The sequence below is a fragment of the Echinops telfairi genome, unplaced genomic scaffold (assembly GCF_000313985.2).
Source record: "Echinops telfairi isolate 266 unplaced genomic scaffold, ASM31398v2 ScPeMD7_7475;HRSCAF=8513, whole genome shotgun sequence".
Classification (NCBI taxonomy): Eukaryota; Metazoa; Chordata; class Mammalia; order Afrosoricida; family Tenrecidae; genus Echinops; species Echinops telfairi.
Window position 1 is genome coordinate 15,470,550 of NW_022111379.1, and position 20,799 is coordinate 15,491,348.

The 20,799-nt window shown below is 41.5% G+C and overlaps 2 protein-coding genes across 2 annotated transcripts in view; one reads left to right on the top strand and one right to left on the bottom strand.

Annotated features, from left to right (window-relative positions):
• The window catches only part of CAMKMT (calmodulin-lysine N-methyltransferase), a 470,081-nt gene that overhangs the window by 174,448 nt on the left and 274,834 nt on the right, over positions 1-20,799 (top strand). The window lies entirely within an intron of this gene.
• Positions 16,619-17,116, bottom strand: LOC105978362 (translationally-controlled tumor protein-like). Its single transcript, XM_045285811.1, has one exon. The coding sequence runs from the start codon at positions 17,114-17,116 to the stop codon at positions 16,619-16,621; it is 498 nt and encodes a 165-aa protein (XP_045141746.1).

The following is a 20,799-nucleotide window of genomic DNA, read 5'->3' on the forward strand; positions in this document are numbered from 1 at the left end:
GTCCCACAGCAATAGGCTTGAGGACGTATACTTGTCATCCCCATTTTATTCATGGAGTGTACAGCAGTGTTACTCAAAGCCTGCAATGCGATAAGGAGATAAAGCGCTTGTATCAGAATTACATAAACATACATCCTTCATCAAGAAAGTCATCTTATGCAAAAGAAAATCAGGTGAAACTAAGCATGGCGCTTAATGACAGAGTTGATTTATAGGTTGGTACAAGAAAAGTAACTAGCCAAAGACAAGTTGTAGGGTCTAATGAGTGACTGTCAAGTGCAGAACTCAAGCTGAATGTCCCTACGACTTAATTCTTCTTTTTTTTACCTTCGGAATGGTGAAACCACTTTGGAACCTACAGAAAACTTGCAGAAAGAATAGAGCTTCCAAATACCCTTTCCTCAACTTCCCTTATTGTTAATGTCTTACATTCCCCCAGAAAACTATTCAAATCATGAAAATTAACACCGATATAATACTCTTCACTAATCTATAAGCCTTATTAAAATTTCAGTGGTCCCACTAGTGTTCTATTTTGGGTCCAGGGTCCAATTCAGAACCACGTTTTACATTTCGTTATTGAGTCTTTTGAATCTCTTTGACCTGTGACTGCTCCTCCGGTGTTCCCTGCCCCTTCATGACCTTGACAACGTGAAGAGGACCAGCCAGTTATTTTGTAGCATGTCCGTCAGCTCGTTTGTCGGATGTGTTCCCATGCTTCTACTGAGATTGTAAGTTTTTTCTAGAATAGCACAAAAGTGACATGCCCCTTCTCAGTGCATCATATCAGGGGCTACATACTATCCGTGTAACTTACTACCTCCTGCTGGTGCTAGCCTTGATTGTTGGTTAAGATGGTGTCTCAAGGCTTCCTCAAGGTTAAAGCCACGACTTTTCCCTTTGTCATCAGTATCTATCAACTGGGCAGATTAGTTGGGCGTGTGCAAATATCCTGATTCTTATCATACTTTTGACCCTTCTGATGTCAGCATCTGCCATTCCCGGGCTTTCCTTACTCATCATTGCTTTGAACCTTGGCAAGTCATCTCAAGGCAAAAGACACTTCAGCACAGGCCCAGAGATCTGCCGCTTAGCCCCACTGCGGTCTCTCGCTCTAGCTGTTCCCTCTCCCAGGACTGCTCTTTTCCCAGAGAAGTTGGCCAGCTCTTTCACTTTACACCAGTCTGGCCTTCTCAATGAGGCCTCAATCATCCTACTTAAAAATATTGTAAACCTCAAACTCTTCACTCCACCACCCGCCCTTCTCAACCCCTTCACCTTGATCTTTTTCTTGTTTCCCTAGCACTGATCTTCCAACATTGCTATATTGTTCACTTCCTTAGGCTATGCCTCTCGTATCTTCTTCTAATTTCAGGCTTCAGGACAGTGTAATATGACATCCTGAGAACTATCCCTGCTTGTGAGCAGCGGGAGGAGTGCCTGGTGAAGTCGATAGCCAGCTCTTCTGCATCCCAGGCTACCCTGCCCTGCATGACAGAACCATCCAGTGCTTGACAAGTTCGGTGTCCTTTTGTATATTGGGCAATTGTTCTTTTTCTTGATCTCTCATGCTTTCTTTCTCCTCTTTAGTGAGGCAATACTGTCGTTGTTAAAAATAGAGCCACATAGCTTCTTCCCTACACCAACACCATGACTTTGGACACATAACTTGAGTCTCGTTTTCTTTTAAAAATGAGACTTGTACCATATGTACTCGAGTATCGTCAACCTGAATATCAGCCGAGGCACCTAATTTTACCACAAAAACTGCATAAAAATGTGCTGAAAAAACTCAGCTTATACTCGAGTATATGTGGTAAATTGTAAGTTTATTGCAGAACTAAAATAAGAAATCACACTTGGAGCATTTAATGTATTTAAAATATTTTAATAGGATTTTATGCATGTTTTCAAAACAAAGCTAAATGCAAACAAATAGCCTTTTTTTCTCAAAGCAAATACATGTAAATATTCATAAGCTCTCCTGAGAGACTTGGAATAGTGTGATACATGCTATTCCCCCATCTGTTTGTGTAAAATAAGTTCAAGAAAAAACAAAACAAAACAACTGCTTAATTGCATTTAGTGTTAATGTTATTCACACATTCACAAGACATCAGGCATTTTCATGGAAATAAAACAACATTCAGATGATTGCTTTGGTAACTTGAATTTGTTTTCATGGCTCATGTGGCCGTTGATTATTTGTAAGCCATGCAGAGAGAAATGCTTTCAGGCAGCTCTTCTGTACTGTCTTACAATCAGACAGCTTTCTCACTGCTAGCCCTTGCATGACCCACACACAGAGTTAGATGGGGAGAAGAAAAGAGGGCTGACATGTAGGAGTGTGATCAGTATGTAAACTGTGCATTGAGTCAGTAAACAAAAAACAAACAAATCAAACTCACTGCCATCCAGTCAGTTCTGACTTACAGTAGTGACTCAGTAATTGTTGAATGATTGAATGAACATTTGAGCCAACTGTTCCCGTGTTTGCTGTGACTCCTTAGGTCAGAGCAGAATTTCATTTTCCATTGTAGCAACTAGGGTAGGTGTCTAATACATCTTCTTTTTTTAATTAACAGTTTTATTAGCATTTAATATGCCATATAATTCAATAACTCAATCATATCAAGAAGAGTTATACAATTAAGTCCACATTCAATACTAGAACATAGTCTTCTTTCTTGTACTTATTGTTATTCATGTAATTATTATTTTTCCTAATTCTGACAAAAATATACACCAAAAAACATACTCCAATTCCACAACTTGTATAGTTCACTGCCATTGCTTATACTCCTCATGTTGTACAACCATTATTGATGTCCATTTCCAAATTATCCCACCACCATTACCATAAACTCAATGCCCCCTAAGTAATAACTCTTTCTCCTTTCCCCATAGCAACCATTGGTCAAGTTTGGTGGTTTGTTTTTTTTAAGTAGTTTTCTAAATATTCACATTTCATACACTTCTATGGTTAAATCACTTTTGCAAAGAATTGTACAGACATCATTACAATCAGTTCTAGTACTCCCTCCCCCTGGTGTCTCATACATCGTGCCTCTGTGTTTAGATCTTTTTCAGTTTGAATTATCCTGTTTCATGGATGTTGTAATAACATAGATTCCCTCTCATATCTGGACTAGGAGATTTGGACAAAAGTTTGGTTTCAGTTGCGAGGTACACATGCAAGGCGGCTCCTATTGGAGCGATGGACCAGTCCGTCTGCAGAGCTCTCTCTCTCTCTCTCTCTCTCTCTCTCCATTCCTGGGTAGGAACACTGGAAAGAACTGATTTTGACCACTGTGAACAAAGAGCAGATGTCATAAAACTTAGACATTTCCCCCGATGGAAGATGGAGAGAAATCAGAGTATGAATGGATCTGTATAGGCCAACAGAAAAAACACCACTGGAGGAGGTGAAGAGGCTATAGTAGTTGCCCAGGACTGGGACCAGCCAAGAAGAGCAAATAGGTTGTATGTATGTCAGGTGCCATCAAATCTATTCCAATTCATATCTACAATGCAATGAATGTGTACCCAATTCTGTGCCACTCTTACAGTGATTGTTATGTCTGAAGCCCGTTGTTGTAGTCACTGTATCGGTCCATCTCCTTCAAGGTCTTCCTCCTTTTTGCTCTACTTTACCTAACATGATATTCTTTCCCAGGGGCTGCTCCTCCTGATAACATATTTAAAGTCCTTGAGATGAAATCTCTCCACCTTTCCTTCTAAGGAGCATCCGGCTGCCCCTTTTCAAAGCAGATTTGTTCATTCTTTTGAACGAACACTGAAGAATACAGTCACTATTCTTTGCCAACACCGTCATTTAAATGCCTCAGTTCTTTTCCTCTTTTTCCGCCCTTCTTATTTGCTGTCCAGCTTTCCCATGCAAATGAAGCCACTGGAAACACCATTCCCTGGGCCAGGCCTGCTCTAGTCCCCAAAGTGGCAGCTTTGCTCTTTAACACTCTTTAAAGACTCTTTAACCCTCTAAGCTCTGCTGGAACCTGTCCACCAGGGTGACCCCGCTGGATTGAAAATACCGCTTGCTCAGCTCCCAGCATCAAAGCAACCCATAAGCCACCACAGTGTAACCAACTGACCAATGAGTGGCAGTAAATGTGTTTAGGATTAAGATAAAATTGACTTAAAGTTGGTGCCAGGTGATGTACCACAAGTACCTTTGGCTGGACCCTGGGAACTGACTAGAGAGAGAACTTGATAGAGGGATGAGCGAGTGAAGCAAGCATTTTGGGTCGGCTCTCATAGAGACCTAGAACACAGAATTATTTCCAAAGTCTCTCCTCTCAAGGACCAACCAGACCTAATGTGTTCCTCTGGGAACGAGTGAACCTTGGTTGCTAGAGGACTGTTAGAGGAAGTACTTTAAAGATTAGTTAAGGGTGTTTAATTCCAAACTAAAAGGTGCCAAGATAACATCAAAGGAAGAACTAGTGATATTGTACATGCCAGAAGAGCAAGGACCTTCTCTGTCTTATTCACAGCTGAGCCTCTTGTTCCTAGTATAGGACCAGATAATATGGTAGATATTCAATGAATAATTTTAAGTGGTTATGTTATTAGTGATATATTTAAGTGTGAGGTCAATTCTGTGGAAGCTCTATCAGAGCAGGGATCCTCAAATTTTTTAAACAGGGGGCCAGTTCACTGTCCCTCAGACCCTTTGGAGGGCTGGACTATAGTTAAAAAAAAACTATGAACAAATTCCTATGCACACTGCACATATCTTATTTTGAAGTAAAAAAACAAATGGGGCAAAAACACCCGGCGGGCCGATAAATGTCCTCGGTGGGCCGCATGTGCCCTGCAGGCCATAGTTTGAGGACGCTTAAACTAGAGCAATGGTATTTATGCCTAGCTTTCTCCTCATATCCTTTCTGAATATTTTATAGTAGTTTATTAAAGGAATATGCTTGGTAATAATAAATCACCAGGCATCATTGCTATGACTTATGGGATGAGACAAAGGATGGCTTAGTATATTCATAAAAGAGGGACCTATTGAATGTGAGGCTCACATAGCCTCTGTGATGTTGGATGACCTGTGTAGACTGCTCACTTATCTACCTGTACAGGCAAATAAAGCCGACCGCATGGCCTTTAATGTCTCAATCCCTGTGTAACTCTAAGGGGTGAAGAAGGGAATAGCTGGGGCAAGAGAGTGTATCCTAGGTTTAATATCTTAATGTTGTATACAAGGATCTCACACACACACACACACACACGCACACACACACACACACACACTATGCCGTACATTTATAAATCCATAGTTTTCAAGTTGATTTTAACACCTGACAGTCCCCTATGTGTCGCTGTAGAGTTTTGCTCCATAGGTTTTTAAATGACTGAGTTTTCAGAAAATAGATGGACAGGCCTTTGTTTAGAAGCACCCGTGGGTGCATTTGAACCCCTAACCCTTTCATTAACAGCCAATCACATTAACTGTCTGCGCTGTACAGGGACTCTCAAAGATCATGCCCACAATTAAAGGGGACTTCACTTGGTTTTCATATTCTACGGAAGAGAATTTCTTCAATCCCTCAGATAGTGGTTTGCTGTCAGAAAACCCTCCTTGGGAAGAGATTCTAGTCAATAGCAGACTTGCCAGTGGGAGTAACATTCTATTTTGAGTGTAAAGATATTTAAGCCATTAATTAAACATGTTCAGGACCTGACTAAAGTACCCCTTCCAGATCTGGAAGGCAGGTCTGTAACCTCCATGGAATATCTTAGAACACATGGGATTCCAGGAAGTACATGGCCAACAGAACAGACAGTTCATTCATCCATCAGTCCCAGAGGTCTTACTTGCTTCTTGGGGAAATCTGAAATTGAGGGACTTTGTTCAGTGCCTCAAAGACATGACTGAAAATTTGGAGGACTCACAGAGTCAGTGAATTGGTGAGGGGAGAACTAATTTGGGAACTAGGGTGGTCTTTTTGGTTTTAGAAGTTCCGAGTTTACAGTGCCAACTTTATCTGTTGTAATGTGCAGTGGATCGATTGAAAGAACAGATGGAAGCTTAGTTGAGGAAAAAAGTTGCGGGTAGTTGATTCTCCAAACCAAACTCACTGCCATTGAGTCACCGGTGCCCCCTTGGGGGTTTCTGAGACTGTAGCTGTTGACAAGAGGAGAAAGCTGACTCTTTCTCCTGAGGAGCTGCTGGTGGTTTTGAACTGCTGACCACTTTGATTGCAGCCCAATTCATACGCGCTACACCATCAGGGCTCCTAGTGGATTCTCACTTTTCTGTTATGTTGAGCTCATGTGGGAATGTCATGAACTAGGAATACTAGTTGTTACCCTCGACTACTTGGGTTTTTAGGACCTTCGCTATCTGTAGTCTAACAGCATTAGAACATGGATGCATGGGGCAGAATGCCAAAAGATAGCACAGAGCAGTGACTTCTATATACTGTGAACTTTGGAAGAACAAGAGTCATGGATAACCAATTTTCCTTCGCTATTTTCTTCTCATCACCAAGCTTCTTTCAGAAAATATATGCTCAAAGCTAAACAAAAATCTTTCATTGCTTACGGTGAAATGCGCCAGGGTGGCTGCTGGGTGAAAAACAGCCTCCTAGGAAGCACCGAATGTTCCAGTAATCCTGCTCCAAACCATTGCGGTCTGCTTAAAATTTCTTTCACATTTCTCGTTAGACGCATGCAGTAAATAAATTAAGTACCTTTCCCACTGGGAGTTTTTTAGAAACACTTAATGAAATAAATGCCACAGTGTTAGGTCAGAGGGGAGCCTTGGTATTGAATTATTTTTAGCATGCATTTCTAGTTTAATTTTTGCTGGTTCCTTTTGATCTGGGATTGAGTCGTAGCCAAATGCTGTGGTTCAGGGGAGAGAGAACATGGGTGAGAGAGTTGGATTTAGTGTCCACAGCACAGAACCAAGGGAAGGCTCTTATTTTTTTCACCCCCCCTTAAAGCTTAAAAACTTTAGTTGGCAAAGACTGCCTGTCAAAAGAGTTTTACCTGAAGCGGCTTGGAGATGTACTGTTAACTCATTCCCCTTGAACGCTTGAGAAATGTCTATATGTTTAAATCTCATATAGTGCCTTTCAGAAAAAGTATCCTAAAGTACTACTTAAAATTAACAAACATGCTTTAAAATCATAGCTTGTTGTGAACATACACTCTTTGTGATTAAGGAAGCTGCTTGGGCTCTTCAAGGCTCCTTCAGTCGTCATGGTGGGCATCCGTTGCTATTACATATACATGTGTATTGGTATTTGTTATTTGAATTTCAGATTAATAGAATTCCTTTTAAACCCAAACAACAAAACACAACTCTGCCCACATTCTTTTAAAAAACTAAAAGGAGTTGCCAACGCAACCGAAAATATTTTTTTTCCTGAGTGGAAACAATATAAAAATGCTGCATAGAAGGCGCATTGTGTTGATAAACATTGTGCTTGGAAGGAAGTTCAGTTTTGATTCTTATGCCTTCTGAGCAACTTCAGAATTAATGAAGAATCAAGTTAGGTACATTGCAGCGATAGGTGTCCACTACCAAAGGGCTCAAGAGGCTCGTGTAATTCTCCAGTGGTGTCCTTTTTGGTGTTCCGGTTTTGTTCTGGAGAAAACAAAAACAAAAGGAGAGCAAAATGGATCTCTCTTTGCCCAGAGCTCTATCACGCCACCGTGCACAGTCTCAACAGGAAGTGAGGCTCCTCATTGTAACTGGCAGCCTATGGCGAGTTGTGACCGGCCTCAGTGCAATCCCAGGCAATCAGAAAGTGGTAGTGACCGGTGTAACCGGGAGCTTAGTGGAAACAGCAGTGCCATCGACTACAGACCAAATGGATAACCCTAAGAGGAAGATTTTGACAGCCATAAATATGTCATCTCGCCCAGCCCCAATGCTGCAGTATGAGAACAATTTAGCTAGAAAGATCATCAACAATTAGGTGACATCTCTATCACACCTATTACCGAGTTGAAATTTCACTGACATCAATAATGAGGGGTCTTGTTTGACATTTCAGAGTTTAATTAATTTGTTTCCTAAAGTGAATGATGTTTTACACTGTGCTTCTTCCCCACTACTCCCTCCACTGGGAAGAATTGTTTTCTTCTTCTTGTGGGCCTTTCTTAGGGAAACCGCTTAGTTTTCCTCTTCACTTAACCAGTATCTAGCTGCCTGGCTCTGGTGCCAGCGTGTTTTGTGGGGTTGGGGGATGGTTGGGAAAATTGGGGGAGTGCTGCAGATCTACCCACCCCCCACTTCGTTTTTGGAGGAGGGACAATTTAAAAGTATGAAGAAGGAAACATAAAGCATCCCACAACGACACCCCCCCCCCTCCCGCTGCACGCTGTAGACCAAACTATCAGCGTTGCCTGTTTGTTCCCTCGAATCCTGGCGGCTTGTCCACGGGCCATTATGTGTGGTCAGGCCTGTCATATGGCATAACTATCTACACTGGGCTCACCTGTTACCAACGTGATTGGCTTCCGCACCCTTCAGGGTATGTTGTATGTTAATGTGCTGTCTGCCACGTATTTTGAAAATAAAACACATAATGTTTGCTGAAGGTCACTTTTAAAAGAGCCGCAGTGAAAGTGGGAGGGAAGATCCTTCGCGACTGCAAGAAAGCACGTTTCTCCAGTGTGTTCATTCCAGCAGGCAGAAATAGACCCCGATTCAATTATTTACTCTAATTGCCCTTATACAACCTACCTCCCCCCACACTCCAATCCTCTGCCTTCAACGACTCCCCTGTGTAAAGGGTTTTGAAACATCCAAAGATGTGTGGGAAGGCTTCCTTTCTCCCACTCCACCCTGTGGAACAAGAAGGTAAATGATCCATGGAGATGCTCCAGAGTGCAAGTGTCCTTCACTGTCTGCTGCTGCTGTCTCTGTCTGATGCATGGAGCTTAGCTGGGGAGACATGGCCAGATGAAATTCAGTCAGCGAGTGCCTGTCGGTGACAGATGTGAGTGGGAAGGATTCTGAGAACATGTCAGGCCAAAGGGACGCCGACGCTGGAGCGCTGCGGGTGGAATCCCGAAAGGGGCGGACAGGGTGCCAGTCTGAGGAGAAGGTAGTCCAGGGCATACCTCCCACAGGATCCTGCTTCCCTGGTTACCCGTTCTGTTTTATAAAGGTATCTCAAATGTGAGGAGAAAAGACCAAAAAAAGGCACCCTAGTACAATAGTTAAGCAAGCTCTTGACTGCTCCTCACAAGATAGGCTGTTTGAACCTCTCCCCCCCACCCAACCCCACCCCCAGTGACACTGTGGGAGAAAAGTTCTGATGATTTCCCATAAAGCTTACAGCCTAAAAACCATCTGGGGCAGTTTCATGTTGGGTTCCTATCAGTCAAAACTCAGCTCAATGAACCTAACAGCAATAGCAACAGCCATGGAAAGGGGCGCTTCTCTGAGCTCTTGGGACCAGCTAGGATGAAATGGATATGAAATTGATTGTTAACTATTAAACCTCCTGACCAGATCAACTTTTAATACTATCACATAAAGCACCCTGAGATGCTTCAGCATAATAGAGTGCTGGGAAGGTCGAGATTGCTGCTATTGTGTTTCTCGGACTTGTTAAAACCGATCCAGACCCGGGGTGAAAGAGATTGCTTCCTTCCACAGACGGAAATTGAACTGTTCCTGTTTCTCCTGTCCGTGTGTTTATAAATAAGCTGGCACATCAGCTCTTCCCTTGGAACGTACTTGGAAGCAGAGATGCGTGTGTGTAGAGTGTATTGTGTGCATCACTTCAACGTTTGCTCCCTTGCTCCCCGCAAACTCAGCTGGTTTCCTGTACTTAATTTTGAACCTATATGGCATTTTTTCCTCTTCTGAACTGAAATGCCACCCAATGAATGAAAACATTTCAGATCAAATTTCTATTAAAGACGTTTGCCTCCCTTACTTAGTAGATGCATACCCCCCAAACCAAACTCCCTGCCGTCAAGTTGCTGTAGACTCAGAGCAAGCCTACAGGATGGGGTCACAGGGCTCCTGTGGGTTTCTGAGATGGGAACTCTCCACAGAAGCGGAAAGCCCCGGGAGACGGAGCAGGTGCTGGTTTCCAACCTCTGACCTTGCAGTCAGCAGCCCAACTAGTAACCACTAGGTCACCAGGGCTTCTCTAGTACATGCATAAGAAAGGGTGCGGGCAGTGTAATATAAGATACAATAATAATTTATAAATTATCAAGGGTGCATGGGGGAGAGTGGAGGAGGAAGGGAGGTGGGGAAAAAAGGAAAATGAGCGGATTCCAGGAACCCAAGAGGAAAGCGAATTTTGGGAATAATGAGGGCAACAAATGTATAGATGTGCTTTACACGATTGATCTATGTATTGTGATGAATTGTATGAGCCTCAATAAATTGATTTAAAAAAAAAAAAAAGGGTGAATGTAAATGTCCTCGTTAACACAAGCCGGAAGTGACTTCCTTTCTCCACAGACAGTCCAGTAGTGAATCAGCTTGGTATGATTAAAAAACAGAACCTTGACGTGGTCATAGGGGACCGTGTTTACTAAAGATTTTTATTATGTACTAGGCACCGCGCTCAGAACTCAGCGTGAGTTACCAGATTTGACTCCAAAGCCCCAGTGAAGTAGTTACGATTAGAGTACCATATGTATTCGAGTATAAGCCGACCCGAATATCAGCCCAGGCATCTAATTTTGCCACAAAAACTGCATTAAAAATGTGCTGGAAAACTTGGCTTATACATGAGTATAGACGGTAACTTCATTTTGTTCATGAGAAGCGTTTTTAATTGCTATGCAGTGTTTTTCTCCTTGAACACTCTATCATTAACTGATTATGTCATTATAGGTGAGTTACTTAGACACTTTGAGAAGCAATTTCTTTATCTATTAAGTGATGGTCATAGTACCTGTTCTTATTTCAAATGCAACATGATATAGTAGAAAAAACATTGAACTTGGAGGCAATGGATATAGATTCAGTGACTGATTCTATTACCAGTTAGCTGCTCTACGCTGGGTTATCCAACTAGCCTCACTCTACATTTGTTTCCTCAGTAGGTACCATGGGCATAATACCAGTATAACCTAGCCCCAGAGGGTAGTTTGAGGTCCAGATTGGAAGTGAGACTATCTAGATTTTGGTAAACCATATAGATCTACATTTATTGAATACTCACCCCATTAGGAGGTACTGCTAAAAGCTCTGTGTTAGGCTGGGTTGACTTGAGCAACAAACCCAGTGATATATATTTGTGAGAAAGAGCTTTATATAAAAGAGTAATTGTATATCAAGGAATCATCCCAGCACAGTTCAACTCAAGTCCACAAGAATGATCCTAGTGCCTAGATCCCTCTGGACTCACGCAGCCGCAGGCAATGATGCAGACCAGAAGACGTTCACAGGCTGGTGGGCGCAAAGGCATGTGGATTAGTGGCGGTGACTCTGGCAGCAATCAGGGTCACCTAGCTGGAAGGTGAGGGCAGAGAGAAAGGGGGAGGTTCCCACGGCCCTCCTTAGGAAAAGGCCCCACCCACAGTCACCATCAGGTTGTGATCTGATTGACAGGCTGAACTCCACCCCTACACTTTTACATACCTTCAAGTTGACATGAAATTATGTAACTACCACAAGCTGCTTACATTTACCTCACTTATGTTTCCCAAAAAAGCCCTGGTGATAAAGTGGCTACGCACTGGCCTGCTAACTAAAATGTCAGCAGTTCAAAACCAGCAGCTGCTCTGAGAGAGAAAGATGAGGCATTCTATCTCTATAAAGATTTATAGTCTTAGAACTGCCCACAGGGGGCAATTCTCCCCTCTCTTATAGGGTCACTATGAGTGGGAAATGATTCAAAGGCAGTGAGGAGAGGGAGGTATATGCTATATCCCAACTTTGTAGAGGATGATGCAGAAGTCAGGAAACTTGCCTAGGGTTATTAGTTAATAACTAATAGGTGGTAGAGGCAATTGGTTTGAATTTACTTATTTGACTCTAGAGCCCACGCTGTCAACCTCAGCCTACAGAAACCCATCACTGCCATTGGTTCAATTCTGACTCATAGCCACCCTGTATACAGTTTCTAAGAGTGTACATCTCTATGGGAGCAGACGGCCTCATCTTTCTCCCACAGAGTGGTGGTGGGTTTAAACCGCCTACCTTGTGGTTAGCAGCCTAACACCTCTCCCACACCATGACCAGGGCTCCTTACTGCTTGCATAGCCTTTATAAAGATAGATTGTATAGGACCAGCTTTTAAATGTAAAACGAGTAGCAGGTGTAATGCAGAATTACGCTTTTTGAGGGAAGCAGAGGCTACCTAGGAAAGCCATGGAGGGGAGGAAGGCATAGTTAGTGATTCCTGGGGCATGATATGATTCCTCTCCCTGATCCTCACTGGGCTTGTGGGCAGGGAAGGGGGGATATGGGCTGTGGCCCTTCCCCATGTTCTATAGGAAAGTATGATGTGTGACCCTTGAAAGGGTAATCATTGACAAGAACCACTGGGTGAGCTGATGTGGTAATTACACAATTTCATGTCAACTTGATAAATAAGAATGAAGGGGTGGAGTCTAACCTGTCAATCAGGTTGCAGCTTGATCTCTGTGTGGGTGTGGCCTTCTCATGTGGATTCTGGGAACTCTTTCTCTCTGCCACACATTCCTATTGAAGAGCCACATGGAGCTACACTGATGGCAGCCAGAGCCCTAGAGATGCTTCCACTGTCATTGGATCCACAGGACTTTCCACCAACTGGCTGATGATCTTCCTGCATTTGGCATCATTACTTGTACTGCGTGAGTCTCAAGAAGAATTCATGGGCTAATATCAAACTTGTGGGCTAATATTGAACTTATGGACTTGATCTGGACTGGGCTGGATGTCTAATGGATGCATAATTACTTCTTGATATAAAGTTCTCACACACAGTTGAGTGTGGATGAATTTGTTTCTCTAGTCAACCCAGACGAACACAACTGAGTTCAGAAAAACATTGAGATCTACCAGTAAAGGTACTTTCTGTTCCCCCTTTCCCCCATCTGTTGTCCATAGACCTGTAGTTGATTGTATTTGTTATTGGTTTCTTTGTTATAGCTGTGCTTTGGGAAGCAAGGGAAACATTTGGGGGTGGGGGTGGTTTGGATCAAAACTAGAGTGTTTGGAGGAAACAAGTTTCTCTGCAGAAGATTGGGTATGACAACAGTAATGGGGAGGTGAGTGAGGGGTGTGCATGTGAGCAAGAGGCTTTACTCCTGATTATTATATTTGATTAACAGAGGGCCCCAAATGTAATGATATGAAACAATAATACATTTATTGTGCTTAAATATTTTGTGTGTCAGGAATTTGAGGAGTATGCCTCAGTATAAAATAAAAACCCTAACAGTTGAACCAATATACAATATCACAACAAACAGAGAAAATACCAATAGTTGTCATGTTATGCCAGGTTGTCTAGAGAAACAAATCCAGTGACACTCATCTATGTATAAGAAATAGCTTCATCTTAAGAAGGAATTGTGTATCAAGAAGACATCCCAGCCCAGTCCAACTCAAGAGCATTAATTAGTACAATGCTCGTAGCCGCATGCCAGTGACTCGGAATGGTGAATCAAGAAGCAGAAAGAACACAGGCCAGAGGATGCAGAATCATGTCGAAGCAAGGTTGGTGGAAATGGGCAGTGCACTGGCAGCTCTAAGGTTGGGTGACCTATCGGAGCCACCCCTTGAGGCAGGCAGAGTTCTAGCAGAGAGGAAGGTGGAGAGGTGGAGAGAGAGAGACCGTTCCCAGAGTCCTCCACTCTCATAAAAAGGCCACACCCTAAGGTGGTATCATCAAGCTACCACTTAATCAACAGGTCTGACTCCACCCTTAACCAGGAGGGTCCAGTTGACATGATGGAAGCACGTGACCAGCATTGCTGGTCCATAGTAATTCAGTCTGGCCCATAGGCCAGTTCCCGGATTTGAGCTCAGTCCTGAGGGTTTCATTTGCTGGCCTCACCCTTGAGTTAATTCTGACTCATGACATTTTGTGCAGAGTAAGTAACTCTTCCGTTTTCCAAGGTCTTCCAAAGCACCTCTGATAGAACTGCCGACCTTTCAGCTGATAAACAAACATTTAATCATCTGTTCCCAACAGGGACTCCGTAGGGTTCAGGCCTAGTGCGTGGGGATTGTTCTTTGTGACTCTTGACTCGACCCTCTGAGCTTCATTCTTCTTCTCATAAGAAATGGCCTGTGTTTGCAGCGGAGCAGCTTTCTCCATCTGCTTTCTGCTTATAACACTCTCGTCATTCTGTACTCTCTCTTCCTGTCTAAACTGGTCCAATCCCTGAAAAACCTCTTAGACATACTGTGTATTGATTTATAATCCATTACAGTAGAGAAAAGCCATGTTCATGAATAAAGCCCTTCTCTCCCCTGTCAGGCTGCTAGGGACAATACCCTCAAAGTCCCTAGAAGCTCTGTTGTTTCAGAGAGAAGGTCTTCTAGGGATAGGCTTACTATTTCCGAAAAGTTCTCATGCCTATCTGAGTTTAGGGTGTGACGCTTAAATATTTATGAGGTTTTAACAAAGAGTTTTACAAAGGGCAGGGCTTCATTTCTACCCTAAAATGTTTTCTTGACAGAAGCTTAGATTTCGTCCTTACCTTGAAGGCATTTCTTACTTCATTACTTCCTATTTTCCATGCCTTCATTAACTCATGCCTTCCATGCCACAATATAACAAGTGTCCTATTTCCTCTTCCTTACATTCTTCCTTTAAGTTCTCATCGTTGGCCTCTTGTGGTTCTGTTTTACAATCAGTGCCAGATATTTAAGTTTTCATACAGCAGCACCACACTTCCAATAGCCAAGTTAAGTTCAGTTGTCTTTGCTATATTAAAACAAAACAAACATATAACCTTCGTGTTATAAAGCCACATAATTTTATTATGCTCACAGATTCTGCAGGTCAAGAATTTGGAAAGGGAACACTGGGGGTCATTCTCCTCTGCTTCATGATATCTTGAGCCAGAACAGGTAAAACTAGAAGGTTTCTTTGCTCGTAAATCTGCTGCCCTGGCTGGGCCGATTCTGACTCACGGTGCATATAATCTGAACCTGAAGTTCAGTAGTTTGTCCTCAATTGCCTCATCCCACATCTAGGAGTTTTTCCTACCAGGACCAACCTTCGAGATTGAAAGATACTATTTTATTATAATGAGAGCTTTTTATCCAAAGTATTATTATTGTTGTCACTTTGTTTGTTAATGTTCTTTGTTTGTGTTCTTATTATTTTATAGCCTCTTATTTTTTCCTTTTTATTTGAAAGCTTTATTAGAACTTCATTAACATATCACACAATTTAATAACTCAGTCCTATCAAGAAAAGTTGTAAAATTATCACCATATTCAATTCTAGAATATTTCCTTCTTCCTTCATTGTTACTCATATGTATTCTAATTTTGGCAAGAATATACACAACAGAATATTCTCCAATTCCACAACTTCGACATGTATAATTCAGTGCCATTGATTATACTCTTTGTGCTGTACAACCATTATTGATATCCTTTTCCAAATTATTCCACCACTATTGAAATAAACTCAATGCCCCCTACAATAGCCTATTCTTCCTGCCCCATTCCCTCTTGCCCCTCCTCCCTCCATTCTTTATCTTCCTCCTCTTGTCTTCATGTCCCCTGAGAATTCCTTAGTATCTGTTTTCATTTTGCTACTGTTCTTAGCTCTGAATACAATGTGAAATCTTTAACATACTTCAGGTAATTCAAATATCTTGTCTCAGATTTACTCACAAAAATGATTCCGTGTCAATGCAAATTTATACTTTGAGGCTCTGCGCCTAGCCCTCCCATGAACACCTACTCCAGGCCGTGGTCCAGCTATTTAAAGGACATTAAGATGATGACGTACATGGTCCACTTCCGCTGGTGGAGTAGAAGCTCCATGGGGGAACATTACGTCTGTTTTACTTATGTCTGTATCTTCCACATCTGTGTGTATTTGGGGAAACAAATGAAGCAGACACCAGGGTCAGAGAATTCTGCCCTTGACTTAATCATTGGTACTCCATGTTACTGTAGGAGAGCCCCCCCCACCCACCCAATTGTATTAGGCTCTTTATTCTTTTGATAATCGCTTCCATTTTTAGGTGATGAATTGCTTAAGGATCCACTTCAGATGCTGGCACCTCTAAAAACATGGTCAGTCCCTTTATTTAAACTCAAAATTAAGCCTTTGGATTCTTGTCTCTATTTGGATCCCTGTAGTTTGGCTGTAGCAGGCCTCTAGAGACAGCCTCACGCTGCAGCGGTCTGTCTACACATGGAGCGCTACAAGGTGAAGTTAGTTTACGGATAGTCAACCAGGAGGCATTCTCAAGTGAGTTTAAATACATTTTATTTTTAGACAACCTACACGACATGTTTTTTTTTCCTTAAAAAAAAAAAATGTCTCCGCTCCAAATAGATCGAGGTCCAAAGTAAATGAAGAGCTCGCGGTGACACCAGTTCCGTTTGTCTCGGTCCTGGTGTCGTGTGGGTGCACAGCAACTGGTTAGGATGAGAGGCAGCGGTCATGAGTTGCCCAGCGTGTTAACGTGTCTCCATCTCTCAGCCATCCTGAAAGAAGATCACATACAGGGTCACACCGTCTTCACTGCAGTCCAGCAGAGCCACTGTGTCATCTTCATTCATGTTCTCACCAAGAAAGAACTGGTAGTTTTTGAAATTTGCAAGGATGTTCTTGATTTGTTCTGCAGCCCCTGTCATAAAAGGCTTTACTCTTTCTGGTTTCTGTTCTTCAAGTTTGCCTTTGATTGATTTCATGTCTTTGATGTCCTTCTTGTAGGCGTCTTGTGTGAAGCTGGTCTCCTGCAAGTGATGGTTCATGACAATGTCAGCCCCGGTGACCACTGTGCTTTCTGTCCCATCACCATCGGGGCCTTCAGCGGAGGCGTTAGCGCCAATGAGGGAGTCGTCGATGTGACCTTCGGTCCTACGGACCATCTTCCCCTCCACTTCCAGACCCAGCCCGCCTGTGATCTCCCGGATCTCGTAGATGTCGGAGAACATCTCATCCTGGCTGATGAGGTCCCGGTAGATGGTCATGATGGCGGCTGAAGGGAGACAGCAGCGATGCTAGCTTAGGAGGAACCCAGAGAGCTCTGAGCCAGCACGGTGCGGTCTGAGTGGCGCTCGGGGTGGAGGCGGGGAGCAGGTAGAAAGGCGAGAGTCCTTATTTTTGCAGTTGGCCCTGCCTTTCCTTGAAGCTCCAGAAAAACTTCGTATGTCCTTCGGTTTCCATTTATTTCAGTCTCGTGGAGCTGTTTGCTTGCTTCCCTGTGTCTGTACAGCACCAGACAGGCAAGTCCTGTGCTGTTGTCCTGTTTGTCATTCTTCTACCAATCAGGCCTGGCACAATCTTTGGAATTCAGCAAATGTCTGTGAAATGGTTAAATGAACAAATGATTTTTCTCTGCCTTTCTCCTAAACAATAGTTATCATGTTTCCTAATACCTTTCCTTTTTCCTTTAAGCAGTTTTAGAGCCGCTGCATGAATGCGAAGTGTAATAATAAAATAACCAATTTAGCTCATAAATATCCCTCTGTATTATTTTCATGAAATATTCATTTAAAACCTTTTATTTTATATGAGAATAAGTGAGATTAAGATATTTGACTTACATTAGGAGTTATAGTACTAGTAGTACTGAAAATATTTTTAGGCATTTATACAAATGCCTCAGTTATATGAAGGAACATATATATTGAATTAGATTATTAAAACAGTCCACATTTAACTTCTTGATGACTGAAATGCCACAGTAGCTATTATATAGTTGTTCTTATAAATAGTAAAATGATATCCACTCTTTTTGAAAATGTTACTACTCATTTTCATGGAATAAATTATAATTGCATACCACTTTTTAGTATTCAGCACACTATTCTATATCATCTAATTCTTAACATAATCTTACTATGTAGGAATTATAATACTCAAGTTTTAAGGAGAAACTGAGACAGAGAGAAGATAATTCATTTGTCTGGACCAGTAAGAAAGTCAAGAGAAGATTGAAGTTGTCAAGGATTTCATTTTACGTAGATCCACAATCAACACTCATTGAAGCAGCCATCAAATTGAGTCAATCTTTTGCACAAGACCCATTTAAAATGTCAAGGAGCAAATATGTCATTTTGAAGACTAAGGTGTGACTGACCCAGGCCCTTTTCATTCACCCCACATGCATGTGGAAGCTGAACAAGGCATAAGGCAGACAAGAGAAGAATTGGTGCATTTGATTTATAGTGTTGGCAAAGAACACTGAAAGCACCATGGACTCCCAGAACAAACAAGTCCATCTTGGAAAGAAGTACAGCCAGACTGCTCTTTAGAAGCAAGCGAGGATGACAAGACCTCTTCTCACCTTCTTCGGTTGTAGTATCAGGAGAGACCAGTCTCTGGAGGATAAGGAAGTCATACATGCCAAGGAAATGGAGCATTAAAATAAAGAAAGAAAAAAGAAGAGGAAGGCCCTTAATGTGCCGATTGACACAATGGCTGCAACAATGATCTTAAACGCAACAACTGTGAGGATGGTACAGTGTTTCCTTTTGTTGTGCCTGGGGCTGTTCTGAGAGGGCATCAAGTCAATGGTACCTAATAACAATAGCAACATCAACGAGGATCTTCACAGTCCTGTGCTTTTTTTCTAGAAGCAGACAAACATTCTTTTTTTATAGTAGTTTATGAAGCTATCATTCACATAGCACACAATTTCCCCACCTAAAGTGTAGATACAATTCATAGCTTTTTAGTCTACTCCTCGGGCAGCCAATATCAAAACCCAGGTTTGTATCACGTCAAAAAGAGGTTGCATATTAGCAATCATTCCCATTTCCTCCTGACCTGCCATCAGACCTAGTCACTACCCCAAATATTTTTTAATGTCCTAAAATACTGTAAGATTATTTGCACATGGGAACAATAATAGAACTTAAAGAAGCAGCGGTGTTCTGGTTTTGTGCATAATGTTCAGCATATTATAGTTCTTTATAAAACTAGGATTACAGAAATTTATAGCAGAGAGAGATTCAGATGATATAGATTGCAACCAACCAGTTGGGAAGAATCTAGTAAGAATTCTGTATCTCTAAGGGCTCAAGTAGAAAGCAAATGTTTTGAGAGTGATGATGGCAACAAATGTACAAATGTGCTTGACACAATGGATGGATGGATGGATGGTGATAAGAGTTGTATGAGCCCCCAACAAAAGGATTAAAAAAAGAATTCTTAATCTCTTTGGCTGAACTTATTCTTTGTTTTCTTCTGGCTCTCATAGCTATAAGCATTTTCTTTTATTGTAGGTCCCCACCCCTTTTTAACACCAATGGTTATTTCTGTACTTGCAATACATTTTAGAATTTAAAAATAAAACAGAATTTTCTTAGTTTTTGAGTCTTGTATAATTTTAATTCTAATTGAGAACTTTAAAATGGCAAAAAGAACAGAAAACATAATATTACACATTGAGCCCAATTATCAACAAGCACGTGGCCAATCTCAATTCATTTATTCTTCCATTTATTGCCACCTCCACAACTGAATTATATCTAAATGATTTACAGACACCATATTTCATCCATACATATTTGACTATGTGTTTTAAAGGATAAGGACTTTAAAAATTAATTCACCATTATTATCCATTAAAATTACTAATAATTTCTTAATATCATCTCATATCTAAATTGTTCAAATTTTTCCAATTGTGCTTTTTTCTCACTCTCAATTTCTTTGAATTGGGATGTAAACAAATCCATGAATGTAGAGTGTCTGTAGTAATCTATAGTTTTCTTTCCCTTTTCTTTCCTTCAAATCTTGTTGCAGATATTGGGATGCTATTTCTCACATTAGGGCTTGCTTATTGTACCCTTGTGGTACTGCTTAATATGGTTTTCTCCTGGACACTAGTAGTTAGTTAGCTCAAGTAGCTTGATCTGATTCAGGTTCGTTGTGGGAGGGGTGTACATATTTTATTGGTGGTGCTTTTCATTTTCATTTCAACCAAGTCTCTTATTGTGTGTGGGGTTTTTTGGTTTTTTTTTTTTTTTTTTTATGATTATGACAAATATTTCATTCGGTGTTTGCCAAATGGTTGTATTCTGATGCGTTTCTTCTTTCTTCACTTGTCAGTTTGAATACTTCAATGAAGAGAAACGCACCCAATACCTGATGTTTAGTTCAATCAGGAAAGGCCCCTGACATACTTGAGGTCCCCTCACCCCAACCTTTTTTTGCCAGTTTTCAGAATAAACCCTTAGCTCCAAATGCTCCCAAAGAAGCGAACCAGGGTGTTTCATTTTTTTCTAGAATCATTTTGAACTTGTGGATTTTTTAATCCCATTTGATTGTTTTAATATATTACGGTCATTATTCTATTGATACTCAAAATTGAAAATATGTATAACATTTTAAAATTGAATTAGTTAAGAGTGATTACTTACAGATATTTTCCCCATAGAATGATTTAAATAAGTGACTAGCCTGTGTAGCTACACGTGATTTTTTCAGGTCTTTATCTCGTATGAGAGAAAGATGGGGCTTTCTAGTCCCATAGAGTTACAGTCTCTGAAACGCACAGAGGCAGTTCTACCCTGTCCTGTAGGCTCGCTATGAATCAGCAGTGAGTTAGGTTTCTGTTTTGTTTTCTTTGTTATGTCTAATACATGAAGTGGGTTGAAGCTGCCCCAGGGCTTTGTTTTTACATCTCCACTGTGAATCCCTGACA

Excerpts from the sequence above, each read along its gene's own strand:
- LOC105978362 (XM_045285811.1), bottom strand. The coding sequence starts at position 17,116 with ATGACCATCTACCGGGACCTCATCAGCCAGGATGAGATGTTCTCCGAC.